At 42.3% G+C, this 14930-nt stretch overlaps 1 protein-coding gene across 1 annotated transcript in view; it reads right to left on the bottom strand.

The window, feature by feature from the left end:
• Positions 1-789: 789 nt before the first annotated feature.
• MCUB (mitochondrial calcium uniporter dominant negative subunit beta) overlaps positions 790-14930 on the bottom strand; it is a 34770-nt gene continuing 20629 nt past the window's right edge. The window contains 5 exon segments of the mRNA XM_035030264.1: positions 790-970; positions 972-1009; positions 3194-3310; positions 3900-4103; positions 5945-6105. Coding sequence (XP_034886155.1) covers positions 937-970; positions 972-1009; positions 3194-3310; positions 3900-4103; positions 5945-6105 — 554 coding nt within the window. The 3' untranslated portion in view covers positions 790-936.

Below are 14930 nucleotides of genomic sequence, written 5' to 3'. Positions count from 1 at the left end.
AGACACCAAAATGGAAGTAATTCAAAATCTCCATGTTGCAGAGACACTGACGCAAACAGCAAGTGGTCACTGTGTGCTATTCCAGGTAAGGTGAAGGAAGTTTGAATCTGATTCGACGGAAAGATAAACTCTGAAAACACTGGGGGCTTTGGGGTGGTTTTTTTAAATAGCAAATCTCTAATATCAGGGGACCACCATTACCCTTTCTGGCCCACAGGCCATGAAATCCTGGACAATGGACTAAATACCATTAGTTGTAAATGCACAAAGATTTATCATCTACTAAGAGCAGGTGCTGAAATCCGGCTCTGTGCACTTGGGCCAACTAGCCCCTCCATGCCTCCATTTCCTTATTATTAAACTGGGATTAAAAATAGCTACTCTCATAGCATTATAGGATTACAAATAATATATCAGTACTTGACATCATATAAACAGTATCTATCTCAGTGAGCATTAGTTAAGATGAAACATTTCAAATGACATTTTATCATAATTTTAGCTATGTTTAATGATAAAGGTCTTCTGTCATGTATTTCAAAATAAATTAATGACAAGACAACTGTAAGGGAAGCCTAAGCATGAGAGTGAATGCCACGCGCACTGACCACCCCCCCTCTGCGGGGGAATGAACACAACGTCAGCGGACGAGGACTCTTAGCTCAAGTGCCAAACCACAGCTGCTCTGACTTGGATGCACGCGTCCAAGCTCCTCCTGGCATTAATCCCGGACAAGTCGTGTGAATCCACAAACCAAAAATCTCAAGTGAGAACTTCAAAGAATACCTGTGTTTTTGCAAGCATTTTTCTTTTAATTAACAAAAGAGACTGAAACGATCAAATTCAAAGGAACTATGGGACTCGAAAAGTTCCAGTTTCTAAGGTGCAGAATCAACACATACTGGAAAAATTCAATGACATTCAAAAAATGTAAGATTAATTCTTTTCACTGAGTTCCTCTCTTTGCATAACAGAGAGAGTGGCGCACCTGTTTCAGGGATTCCGTGGCCTGTCAATGGGAAAAAGAAAAAAGTACATGATCAGAGAGAATGAGAAACAGCATTACTGCACGAGAGGAATTCTATAAATTTAATGTATCCTTAGGTTAATAAACATATTTAAACTACTAATGGCAAATGTCTACAGTATTTCAATGAATAGGGATCCTTTTTGAAAAGAAGAGTTTAAGGCTTCTAATATATCCTTCAAGTTCTTGCTGTGTTCGCTGTCCCCTTTATAATGGTTTTTCTAGTTCTTATTTGAAAAGAAAAATATGCCATGACCTATCAGTCTCCCTTCTTCCTCAATGTTATTACCTTAAAAAAAATACTTCACAGGTGCTATTTTCTTTTTAAAGATGTTATTTATTTATGTGATAGAGAGCCAGAGAGAGAGCACAAGTAGGGGGAGCGGCAGGGAGAGGGAGGGGGAGGGGGAGAAGCAGGCTCCCAAGTGAGCAAGGAGCCCGATGCGGGGCTCGATCCCAGGATCCTGGGATCATGACCTGAGCCGAAGGCAGATGCTCAACCGACTGAGCCACCCAGGTGCCCCTACAGGTGCTACTTTAAATCTTCAATGCCCAGGGCTATGAACTAGTTGGAAGAACATCCATCCCTTAGCCTTCTTGGATTAGATCATTCAAAGGTAAGAGTACCCACTAATTAAAAATAAAATCATTATATTTTCCCTAAGTAGTGATTTTATAGAAAAAATTTAAAAACTGTTAAAGGTTTTATCATCTCTAATTCTTGGATTACAAATTTAATTCTAGTAATAGCTTATTTTTTTTAATTTGAGGGATGGGTAGTTTAGAAGATACAGGCAACAAAAGATATTATGAATATTGGCTATTAAAGGAGCATGCATTCAGCAACAGAAGAGATTTTTACCAAAACGTTTTTCTTTTAAAATTACTAAGAAAAATTAAAAATCGAGTTAATGTGTTGAGAAGCTACCATCTGAACAAAGCTAATGAGTCCACTGGGAGGCCAGAGTAAAAGCCGCCTCAGACACAGATTGTGTGGAAGGCCTTCAGAGCGGAGGCTCCGGAGTCAGGCTGTTGGGTTCATAGCCTCGTTTCCCCACCTTGAAACAGTGTACTACCTGGGCAAGTAACTAAGCACCTCTGTTTTCTCACCGGAAAGATGGAAAAGATGAAAGGAGGAATACCATGCAATGATTCTTTCATTTTTAAGGAGAAGAAACTTATGAATACCTTTAAAAAGCTTAAAATGTGTTATCGGTGGTCACCTTCCTAAAAGTTTACTTTCTTTTACGTTCTTTTTTGTTTTTAAGATTTTATTTATTTATTTGACACAGAGAGAGAGAGATAGCTAGAGAGGGAACACAAGCAGGGGGAGTGGGAGAGGGAGAAGCAGGCTTCCCGCTGAGCAGGGAGCCCGATGCGGGCTCGATCCCAGGACCCTGGGATCATGACCTGAGCCGAAGGCAGACGCTTAATGACTGAGCCACCCAGGTGCCCCTTTCATGTTCTCAGTCAGTTGAGCTTCCAACTCTTGATTTCTGCTCAGGTCATGATCTTAGGGTTGTGAGATCAAGCCCTGCATCAAGTTCTGTGCTGGACATGGAGCCTGCTTAAGATTCTCTCCCTCTGCCCTGCCCCTGCTCTTAAAAAAAAAAAAGTTGAGCTGATATTGGACTGTTTTCTTTAAAAACACATACTCAGAGAGTGAAAAGAAATGACTGCTACTGGGTGCCTGGGTGGCTCAGTTGGTTAAGCGACTGCCTTCGGCTCAGGTCATGATCCTGGAGTCCCGGGATCGAGTCCCGGATCAGGCTCCCTGCTCAGCAAGGAGTCTGCTTCTCCCTCTAACCCTCCCCCCTCTCATGTGCTCTTTCGCTCTCTCATTCAGTCTCTCAAATAAATAAATAAAATCTTAAAAAAAAAAAAGAAATGACTGCTACTGAAAACTATTATTTTACTATCTCAAAGTCATTTAAGACATTTTCCCCCATACAAAAGATATCCCCATGTAGAATACGGGAATGAAAAACAAAACTGTATAATATGAAATTAGCATCACACATGTCAACTGTTTCACTGAGCAAAGCACAGTCCACAGAAGTCTATCAAGGACCACGATTTAACTTGGGGATTTCCCCGATGCTATGTTCTGGCTCCCAGATGATCCCAAATGGGCAGTTATAAGGTGTCGTACTTTCAATACAGTACCTTAGCAAGATCTTCTTTTAACTTGTTGTACTGCACCACATCAAAATGCTGTTTCTTTGATTTCTTATGGAAGAAGTGAAGAAACTGCCTACTCTTAACAGCTGAGTAAGTATAATCCTAAAAGGAAAAAAAAAAAAGAACATGTTTTAAATGAACATAATGTCCCTGCAAGAAAGACACTTGCCTAGCAACACTAAAGCAAAAGCAGGCAGATGAGTAAAATATTTGCAGTGGCCAGCAGAGCAAGCAGAAGGCAAAACAAGGAAAACATTTCATCTTGCGTGAGACCAGCTGCTGCTTTCAAAAGCAAGCAAGCTGGGAAGAGAAATCACGCGTATTCTTGATAGAAAGGAGCAAAAGAAAACTGTTTTGGCACAATAATCATGCAATGAAGCTAAAGTTACTGAGTGCTTTTGCAATACATATTCAATTTTATTTATAAAGACCCAGAACAAAATTTGATGTGTTTATCTCCATGGAGAAATTTATGAGCTGTACTATTTATTTCCCTATAGAGGTTTTAGTTTTTCTGTGCTGTATATAAATCTATATCTTCGTGAAAAACAATAGCTAAATTTATCAGCTTATCAAAATCCAGAGAGCAATTCAGTAAATAAAAAAGGCTTTATTGCTCATTACTTCAGTTGGATAAGGAATTATTTGCAAAACATGTTCCAACTTCCCATTTTCCTAACAAACTACTTACCTGTCGAGTGACGATAAAGTATGCAAAAAAGACCATGGAATTTGTAAATGTGATGAAGTATGTCACTGGTTCCATAATATCCCAGGAGTACACCCACCAAGTGAGCCAGGCCAGTGCCCCGCCCTGAACAGATAGCAGTGCTAACCCGGTCCACAGAAGTCCGCTGATTTTGGCTTCTGAGCGAGTTTCGATGCCAGCTTTTATCTGAGGGGCAAAAACAGCCTGGTTCAGCTTACAGGCTACCAATTCATGGGGAAAGAAAAGAAAGAACAAAAGTAAAATAACACCTATCTGCATTATTTTAACGAGGTCTGATTTAGGGACAAGTTATGAAACAGACACATTCCCGAGTGATCACTAATTTCCAAATCAGTTCATTAAATGAGTCATAGAAATTATAAAGGTAATACCTGCTTGTGGGGGAAATAAATTAAATAGTATAGAAAGCTATACAATGAAAAACTCAAGAGGCTGTCCTCTGAAACCTAAAATTACGTGCCTATTTTCTTTGCCCCAGCAACTGTACTTCTAGGAATGCGCCCCATAGGTATTCTTGCTCACACGCGGTTCATTGCAGATTCTCCAGAGTAAAAGACTGACACTTGTGCATGTCTCTACCAAGCTCTTACGCAGCAGCAGTGAGGACACCACGTACCAACGTGGAGATCTTTCCAGGACACGTGGTTGGTGAAAAAAGGGAAAAATAGTACGTAATGGTGTATGCCCTTTTTGGAAGAGGGGAACAAAATAATCTATTTGTACTTGTGTGTACACAGATGAAGAAAATCTAACGTGATCCATGGGTGTGAGGATATGGTAGAAGGAGGAAAAGTTTCCATCGGCACCTTTCCAGATTTTCAAGTCTTAAAGCGAGTCGGTATATCACCAATTTTTTAAAAAGCAAAAAAAGAAAAAAAAAATGTGGATACACAATCCAACAAATAAAATTTAAAAGTCCCTCGCTCGGGCGCCTGGGTGGCTCAGTTGGTTAAGTGACTGCCTTCGGCTCAGGTCATGATCCTGGAGTCCCTGGATCGAGTCCCGCATCGAGTCCCGCATCGGGCTCCCTGCTCGGCAGGGAGTCTGCTTCTCCCTCTGACCCTCCCCCCTCTCATGTGCTCTCTCTCATTCTCTCTCTCTCAAATAAATAAATAAAATCTTTTAAAAAAATTAAAAAAAATAAAAAAATAAAAGTCCCTCACTCTACCATCTCCTAAGTATCCTCAGAGGATACTATTAAAAGTTTATTTCCAGAAACTTCCTATTCAGATACAAAGATACGTAGAAGACACCCATTCGTTTTTAAAAGTCACAAATGGGTTCAGAGGTTTAGAAGATGCCATTTTTTCCCCTTAAATTAAAACAAACATGGGGCGCCTGGGTGGCTCAGTCAGTTAAGCGTCTGCCTTCCGCTCAGGTCATGATCCCAGAGTCCTGGGATCGAGTTCCTCATCGGGCTCCCTGCTCTGTGGGGAGTCTGCTTCTCCCTCTCCCACTCCCCCTGCTTGTGTTCCCTCTCTCGCTGTCTCTCTTTCTGTCAAATAAGTAAAATCTTTAAGTAAATAAATAAATAAATAGAACTCCGACCCTGCCTCCCCCAAAAAGTTACTATTTTTTTCCTCCATCAGTGATCAACTTCGGGTGCTAGGAAGCCATGGCCAACTTCCCAGCTGGCCATCTGGGAAGCAGAGCTGGGGCCATGGGCCTATTCTCCAAAAAGGGGACCGGGAATCCCACCGCCGGTGCGCCCCCGCCCGTCTGCTCGCCAGTCAGCGAGACGCTGCGGCCAGCGGCGGCGGGGGGCGGCACCGCACCAGTTCAAGACGGCAGCTCGGGCCGGCCGCCCGGCGCTAGCCACGCACCTTTGCTTGTCTCCGCTTCCCTACCTGAAGGATGACAGAGGTAAGGGTACCAAACGCGCAGGCTCATCGTGAGGGCTGAAGGAGAAAACGAGCCTAGGTAGAGCACCCACAGAAACATTCACTTAGCAAGCGCTCAGCCGACAGTATTACTTTCAGACAGCCTCGACGGCGACGCTTCCTAACCTGTTCGAGGGGCTGCAGCTGTCCCTTCAGGTGGTCAATCCTCTCCAGCAAGTGGTGCTCTCTCTTTTTCTGAAACTCCTCTAAGTGCAAAGCTGTGAACAGTCTGTGAACCAAGGATTTCAAATTGTCCATCTCCGTAGCCTGCTCCATACTCAGTTCCTCTGACAAAAGACACAAAGGACACGTAAGGCCGTCACCACACTTCTTCCTCCAGGCTCTCCGAGTCCTGGGAACCCCACCTGCGTGCCCGTGGCTGGCGGCCTGGGCACTCTAAGTCCTAGGGAGGCATCTGGGATTGGCCTTTCTTCCTGTCTCGGGTGATCCGTCCCTCCCACAGCAACACAGTCTGGAATGATAAATTACTAAACAGTAGGCTTTAAATTCTTTGTTTTTTTGTCTTTTTTCTTTTGTCCTAGGACTTCACTGTTTCTTTAAAAATCTTCATACAGGAAAAGGTTTCCATCTACCAGAATCCAGGTGCATGACTCACCTTAGTTTGTTAACACTTCAGTTTGTGGGTGCATTTTGTTGTTGTTGCTTCAAGTTTTTATTTAAATTCTAGTTACTTAACATATAGTGTAATACTGGTTTCAGGAATAGAATTTAGTGATTTGTCACTTACATACAACACCCAGTGCTCATCACAGGTGTTCTCCTTATGGTCATTTTTATACTTGACTTCAACCTAAGATTCTCCCCCACCCCCAGACCCCAGCCATCTATCCAAAAATTACTTTAGGACGCATGGGGGACGGAAGCTGGTGTACACACGTGTAAACGAAAGCATAATATACATTTGAAAAGCAATTAAAGTGTAAGTTCTTCTCAACAAGATGTAGATCTGAAAGGAGGTTCACACTGATAAGAAAGGAAGTCAGTTTCTAAGTTTTTAACAAAGTTCTTTTGCTTATGGATTTCTCTTAATCCTTTTGTCTCTGTGGATCTATAAACTCCCACAAAAACTGGGCTATAATACTTCTTTTCTGAGGAACTGTTGCTCAGTACTGTAAGAGAACAGGAGGTGGGGGGCAAGGCAGGGCGGGACAGACCTGCCCCCCCCACCCCCCCGCAGCGCACACCTACAGCCGCAGGAGGCTTAGGGCCCTGGAGTCAGGAGGCCAGTGAGGCTCCAGTGCCTCCAGTGCATGCCAGCAGGCCTCAAGTTATTTCCCTTCCATTTCCACCCACTGCCTTCAAGACTTGAGTGTGGACTTTAATCCTTTCTACATTCTAAGCTACAGCTGCAATGAACAAGTGAGAAGTCGAAGTTCCCTTCTAGGCTTCTGAGATTTGTAGAACAGTCAGAGAGACCTTTGGTTTTGATGAAAAATGTACTGCTATTTAAAAGGCCTAAAAAATAAAAAAATAAAATTAAAGGTCTACATATAGAAGAAAGGTACAGATGGGGCAGGATTCTGTCCCAAGCAGTGGAGCATATCCAGGACAAACAGAGCCAGACACTAAAGTGATAAGGATAGGCTTTAATCAGTAACCACTGCGGTGAGGAAGAGGATCCAGTGTGAACTGAGCTCAACTTCTATTTGTGCAGAGGTGGCTGGGCGTTTTCAGGGACGGAGGGGAACAGGGGCCTTAGAAGGGGAAATCTACAAAAACTGGGTGTGAAGGCTGTTGGTTAACCAGACTAGGCCATTTGTGTTGTAAATGAGTACTTGGGCGGAAGAGAAACAGACAGAGGGCACTATGCAAGTCAGAGCAAGGCAGCCGCCCCGCTGGGGGTGAGAGCAAGAATTCCCTCCCTCGACGTCTGCGGTCCTCAGGTCCTTGAGACAGCAGTTCTGGGTGGTAGAAGCAATACACTTCAAAGGCACAGAGAAAGGATTTATAACTGCAAGCTTTCCAAAGTAACTGCTAGAAGAGGGGGTTCACAGACCTATCTGCTTATCACCAGGCTTTCCCTGGACAAACAGTTCTCCTGACAGTGCTGCACTTCCCCAGGCAAGCATTTTAGGAGGGCTGTAGTCTAATCCTAGGGATAGGCCCTTGAGCTGGCAGAAGCTCTGCTGGTGTTTGTTCAAGTCTCTTAGGGGCAGGAGGTGAACAAAATCATTTGTGTGGAGAATCTGCAATTTTTTTTAAGATTTTATTTATTTATTTGACAGAAAGACACACAGCGAGAGAGGGAACACAAGCAGGGGGAGTGGGAGAGGGAGAAGCAGGCTTCCCGCGGAGCAGGGAGCCCCATGCGGGCTCGACCCCAGGACCCCGGGATCATGATCTGAGCCGAAGGCAGACGCTTAACGACTGAGCCACCCAGGCGCCCTGAGAATCCGCAATCTTTTTATAGGTCAAGGCTGAGGTCTAGTCAAGAAGAGGGCTCAGAGGCACCTGGCTCAAGTTTGGTCAAAGAGAGAGTCTTTGTTAAGTGACACAAAATGTTTATCTGAGTTCAGTGACAAGCTATGGTCTTTCAGAAATGGCACTGCAAAATTCATATGTTGTGTTACCAATTTAAACATTTCTCTAAATACATAAACAAACATTTGTCTGTGGTATCACCTAACAAAAACCAGAAGCTGTTTATTCCTTTTATAGGTGTCCTCAATGTGAATTTCATTTTCATAGCCTGAATTTTCAAATCCAAATTTGCCAATGCTTTAGAAAAGAAACGGAGTTTAAATACATCTTTTAATTCCGAATTTTTTACAAACTGCATTTTCTATTAATCCAGTATAATTCCTCTGTCATCTTCCTTCCAACCATCGCTCCTGTGCCCATTAGTTGAATTCACACTGTGAACCTGAGCCAGTGGGACTTGGTGCTCAGCAAGACACCTGGTAAGCCCGAGGACAGGGAGGCGTGGGCGCACCCGGGCAACACGATCCCAGCAAACCACCCCTCCAGGCAGGGAGAGGGCTCTCCTCCCAGGGAGCTGGCAGGAGGGAGGTTGCAATTTAGTCCACGTGGACCTAAGGCTTATGTGACATGTTGGGGCTTGCAGGACAGTAAGGTCAAGTAGAACAATGAGATGCCTTAAAAAAACATTTATTTCCACTTGTTTCCTCAAATATCAACCCAGAGAAAGGAAGCAGAAGACCTTCCAGAGTATTGGGGACTCACTGAACATGAACTTTCTATCTTAACAGGGGTTTCCACTTCTGTATTTCTCAACTTCTACCATCCTTCTCTCTTAAATACTGCCCTGATTTTTAAGAAAAATTAACAGTAGAAGAAAGTTCACAGTTGTTGAAAGGACGGATTCATTTTAATTTCTCTATACTTGTTTGTGTTTGAAAATTCCATAAAACTTTCAAACACACAATTAAAATTTAAAAATATATTTTCTTCTTCAAGGGATCTTCAGAGAAATGGCTGACACCAATGCTGGGGTACAAGATCAGACTGGATCACCTAGTTATACCAGAAAGTAAGAAAAAGCTTGAAATAAAAATGGGGGCAAGTCACAAGATATGGGAGCTATGGTGTTCAACTGGGCCCGCTATCATCAGTGGGAGCCCCCTTAAGCTCCTTGGGACTTACTCCCATTTCTCTGTGTTAGCCTTTATTCTTTTTTAATCTAAATCCCCTCCCCTCCCCTATTCCCTTCTCATTGGCACCTTCTGAGACTTCTTGGCTGATGCAGAATTGGGAGAATCTGGCTGCAATATGACTTTTCGATTCCAGCAGCCCTCCCACATTTACCAGTCAGCACTTAGCATCCTAACTATAAACAAGAGCCTGCCCTTATTTATCGATCTATTTATTAAGGCACAAACTTACTAATTCCTTCTTGCTGCGTTCTACAGTCACAGCTTACTGGGAACAGAAGCTTCTGGAGCCAATACTGGCAGGAACACTTACACTTAACTGGGGATTTGCTGGAGGCTCAGTGTGGACCAGTTTGAGAAATAAAACACATTCATGAGTTTTACCTCCAGGAACCCCACAGGTTCTCACAGTGAAGGTCAGAGATCACATAACCTGGTGCTTGGAGCAGGGAGAGGGGAAAAGTAACCATTCTGCATCAGCCCTGAGCATAACTTTCTCCACAGCAAGGAAACTACTTTACCAGAGCCTTCTCTGGCTTGGAAGAAGGGCAGTGAGCACACTCCAGCCCCCTCTAGTCTTCCTCTCTCACATAGGGGAAGGAAAAATAAAAAGGCTAAGAAACTCTTCTGAAAGTTGCAGCCCAGGAATTCTGGCCCAATACAACACCCGAGATTCAATCGTAGGTTTATAAAATGCTTCTCCCCCACCCCCAAGACCTTACCACCACATCAACAGGGCCGCAGTTCTGTGCAAGACGCAGACTCCAAGAAAGAATTTCTAGGGAAACTCAGAGACAACAGGCAAGACAAAAACAGAGACACTAGAAGAAACTCAAGTCTCTAATACCTGCAGCTACAGCAAACAGCCTCTTAGCTGGATACACATAAAACCTCACATTAAACACCTACTTGCTTCAGTTTCTACTATCTAACACATCATGCCCAACTTTGAACAAAAAATTATGCAGCAAGGGAAAAAGCAAGAAGGCATATCATATTCAAACTGCAGAAAGTCAAAGATAAAGAAAAAACCTTGAAAGAAACCAGAAGAAAGAATGCCTCACCTACCAAAGAGCACAGATGAAAATTACACCTGACCCCTCCAGAAAACGACACCAGCAAGGAGGAGACAGAGGGAAAACTCAGCCTTGAGAGCGATAAAATAAATTTTCAACTTCCTGTCTTGGGCCCTATACTTTACCATTTACCAAGGTCAAAATGACTTGGCAAAACCTCAAAGCAGGGTCTACTTCTCCCCTCACACATGCTGTACATCTGCTTTGTTAAAGAAAACAACCCCAGGGGCACCTGGGTGGCTCAGTCAGTTAAGCATCTACCTAGGGCTCAGGTCATGATCCCGGGGTCCTGGGATCAAGCCCCGCATCGGGCTCCCTGCTCGAGGGAAGCCTGCTTCTCCCTCTCCCTCCCGCTCCCCCTGCTTGTGCTCACTCGCTGTCAAATAAATAAAGTCTTAAAAAAAAAAAAAAAAAAAGGAAAACCACCCCAAAAGACCATTCTGAACAAAATTAAAAGGAAGAAACTTCCCTGGTTCCCATAGGATTAAAGTCCAACAGCTCTGAATATACTAGAAACTTAAGGTCGGCAACTTTCTGAAATGTCCTTTGTCTAACGACTTGTAACTTTTTATGCAAAAAATGTAAACAACCTGGGCACCTGGGTGGCTCAGTCGTTAAGCGGCTGCCTTCAGCTCAGGTCATGATCCCAGGGTCCGGGGATCGAGCCCCACATCGGGCTCCCTGCTCAGCGGGAAGCCTGCTTCTCCCTCTCCCACTCCCCCTGCTTGTGTTCCCTCTACCGCTGTCTCTGTCTCTGTCAAATAAATAAATAAAATCTTTAAAAAAAAAAATGTAAATAACCTGCACCAACCGTTCCTTTGACAGAGCACCCTCTGCTTTTTGAAGACTGCGTATCCTGGCAGCTGTCCTAACCTGGACCCCGATAAAATTCTCTTCCTTTTAGAAATTATAGAAGGTGCGTTCATTTTATGTCAACGTGGAAAAAAAAAAAAAAAGGCCACAAACCTAGAATTCTGTATCCCACCAAAGTATCCTTCAAAAGTGGAGAAATGAAGACTTTCTCAAAACAAAAGTTGGAGAACTTGCTGCCAGTAGCCCTGCCTTGTGAGAAGTGTTAAAAGTGAAGGGAGGAGGGCGCCTGGGTGGCTCAGTTGGTTGAGCGACTGCCTTCGGCTCAGGTCATGATCCTGGAGTCCCGGGGTCAAGTCCCACATCGGGCTCCCTGCTCAGCGAGGAGCCTGCTTCTCCTTCTGACCCTCCCCCCTCTCATGTACTCTCTCTCATTCTTGCTCTCTCAAATAAATAAAATAAATCTTTAAAAAAAAAAAGTGAAGGGAGGACAATGATGCAAGGTCAGAAACCTAGATCTACATAAATAAAGGAATTCTACGTTAAAGAAGGAATAAGGGAAGACAAAATTAAAATGTATTTTTCCTTTCACTTATTAATTGATGTAACAACAGTCTGTTCAAAATAATAGCAGCAAAAATTGTATTCAGTGCTTATAGCTTATATATGAGTGAAATGAATGATAAGGGATGGGAAGAAAGAATTAGAAATACATGGTTATTTTGGGTGCCTGGGTGGCTCAGTCGTTGAGCATCTGCCTTTGGCTCAGGTCATGGTCCCAGGGTCCTGGGATCGAGCCATGCATCCGGCTCCCTGCTCCGCGGGAAGCCTGCTTCTCCCTCTTCCACTCCCCCTGCTTGTGTTCCCTCTCTCACTGTGTCTGTCTCTGTCAAATAAATAAATAAAATCTTAAAAAAAAAAGGAAAAGAAATACATGGTTATTTCAAGGTACTTGCAATGCCTGTGAAATAGTCTGGTGTTATTTAAAAGTGGATTTGGAGGTGCCTGGCTGGCTCAGTTGGTAATGCATGCAATTCTTGGTCTCGGGGTTGTAAGTTCGAGGCCCACAGTGGGTGTAGAGATTACTTAAAATCTTTAGGGGTGTCTACGTGGCTCAGTTGGTTATATTGGCTCGGGTCTTGATCTCAGGGTTCTGAGTTCAAGCCCCAAACTGAGTTCAAGCCACGCCCAGCATGGAGCCTACTTAGGAAAAAAAAAAAAAAAGAAAAAGAACTTTAAAAAAAAAAAGTGAATTTGGGTTAATTGTAAATGTATATGGCAAAATCTAGGGCAATCACTAAAAAAAGTAAAATTTAAAAGTATCACTGATATGATACAATAGAAAATGGAATCATAAAATGCTCCATTAAAACCACAAAAGGCAGGGGCGCCTGGGTAGTCCAGGTTGTGATCTTGGGGTCTTGGGATTGAGCCCCATGTTGGGCTCCCTGCTGAGCAGGGAGTCTGCTTTTCCCTCTCCCTCTGCCCCTCCCCCTGCTCATGTGCATGCACTCTCTCTCTAATAACTAAAATCTTTAAAAAAAAAAAAAAACACAAAACGCCTTCAAAGACTAGGAGACAAAATTAGAAACAAAGGGGCAAGAAATAGAAGTAACAAATATCATAGATACTAATCAGACTATAGCAACAATCACTTTAAGATATCAATGGTCTAAAAACACCAATTAAAAGACAGATTAGACTGGATTAAAAAACAAGGCCCAACTACAGGTTGTCTACAAAAAATCCTCTTTATTTTTTATTTTTTTAATTGTTATGTTAGTCACCATATATTACATCATTAGTTTTTGATGTAGTGCTCCATGATTCATTGTTTGCATATTACACCCAGTGCTCAATTCAGTACATGCCCTCTTTAATACCCATCACCAGGCTAACCTGTCCCTCCACCTTCTCCCCTCTAGAACCCTCAGTTTGTTTCTCAGAGTCCATAGTCTCTCATGGTTTGTCTCCCCCTCCGATTTCCCCCCCTTCATTTAAGAAATCCTCTTTAAATATATAGACATACATAGATGAAAAGGAAAGGGAGGGAGGAAGATATACCATGCTAACACTAATCAAAAACAAGCTGGAAAAAAAATTATAACTATATATGGATGGATACTAACTAGACTTACTGTGGTGATCATTTTGCAATATATACAAATATTAAATTATGTTGTATATCTGAAACTAATATTATAGTTTATATATATCTAAATGAAAAAGAAAGCTGGAATAATTATATTAATTTCAGATACAGCAGACTTCAGAGTAAGGAAAGTTATCATGGATAAAGAAGGGCATTACATAATTACATAAAGGAGTCAATTCTCCAAGAAAACACAGTAACTCTTAATGTGTATGTAACTAACAACAAAGTGTCAAAACATGAGAGGCAAAACTGACAGAACTGCAAGGAGGAAGAAATAAATCCAGTAATAGCTGGAGACTTCAATACCTCTCTATCAGATATGGAGAGACCTAGCCAGCAAAAAAATCATTAAGGACATAGCTAAACTCAACAGTACCATCAATCATCTAGACAGAATTAACCTCAATAGACTATTTCTTTTTTTTTTTTTTGAAGATTTTTTATTTATTTATTTGAGAGAGAGAGAATGAGAGACAGAGAGCATGAGAGGGAGGAGGGTCAGAGGGAGAAGCAGACTCCCTGCCGAGCAGGGAGCCCGATGCGGGACTCGATCCTGGGACTCCAGGATCACGACCTGAGCCGAAGGCAGTCACTTAACCAACTGAGCCACCCAGGTGCCCCCCTCAATAGACTATTTCATCCAACAACCGATAATACACATTCTTCTCAAGCTTACATGGAACATTCACCAAGATAAACATCACTTGGGGCCACATTCAAACAAATGCAAAATATAAATCATACAATGATGCCCTCAGACCACAGTGGAATTTAAGTAGAAATCAAAAAGAGGGCTGGAAAATCGCAAAATATTTGGCAATTAAACAACACACTTCTAAATAACATATGGGTCAAATAAGCAATCAAGAAAAGTTATACAATATTCTAAACTACATGAAAATGAAAACACAACTTATCAAAACCTGTAGGATGAAACAAAGCAGTGCTCAGAGGAAAATTTATAGCACTGAATGCATACATTAGAAAAGAAGAAACATCTAAAATCAATAAGTTTCCACTGTAGGAAACTAGAAAAAGAGGAGCAAATTAAATTCAACATAAGCAGAAGAAAAGAAATAAAAGAGCAGAAACCAATGAAATTGAAGTGTGCCTAGCTGGCTCAGTCGGAAGAGCATGCAACTCTTGATCTTGGGGTTGTGTTCGAGCCCCATGTCGGGTGTAGAGATTACTTAAGAATAAAATCTTAAAACAAACAAACAAAAAAATCAGTGAAACTGAGAACAGAAAGTCAATAAAGAAAATCAATGAAACCAAAAGCTAGTTCTTTGAAGAGATCAATAAAATTGATAAACCCCTAGCCAGGACAAGAAAAAAAAGAGAAGACAAATGATTAATATCAGTTTATACATACTAACATCATTATAAATCCCATGAACATTAAAAGGATAATAAAGGATGTGATGAATAACTCCATGCTT

This window comes from Mirounga leonina, unplaced genomic scaffold (assembly GCF_011800145.1).
Source record: "Mirounga leonina isolate KUSES-001 unplaced genomic scaffold, KU_Mleo_1.0 Mir_357, whole genome shotgun sequence".
Lineage (NCBI taxonomy): Eukaryota > Metazoa > Chordata > Mammalia > Carnivora > Phocidae > Mirounga > Mirounga leonina.
This window is presented reverse-complemented; position numbering and strand designations above follow the sequence as displayed.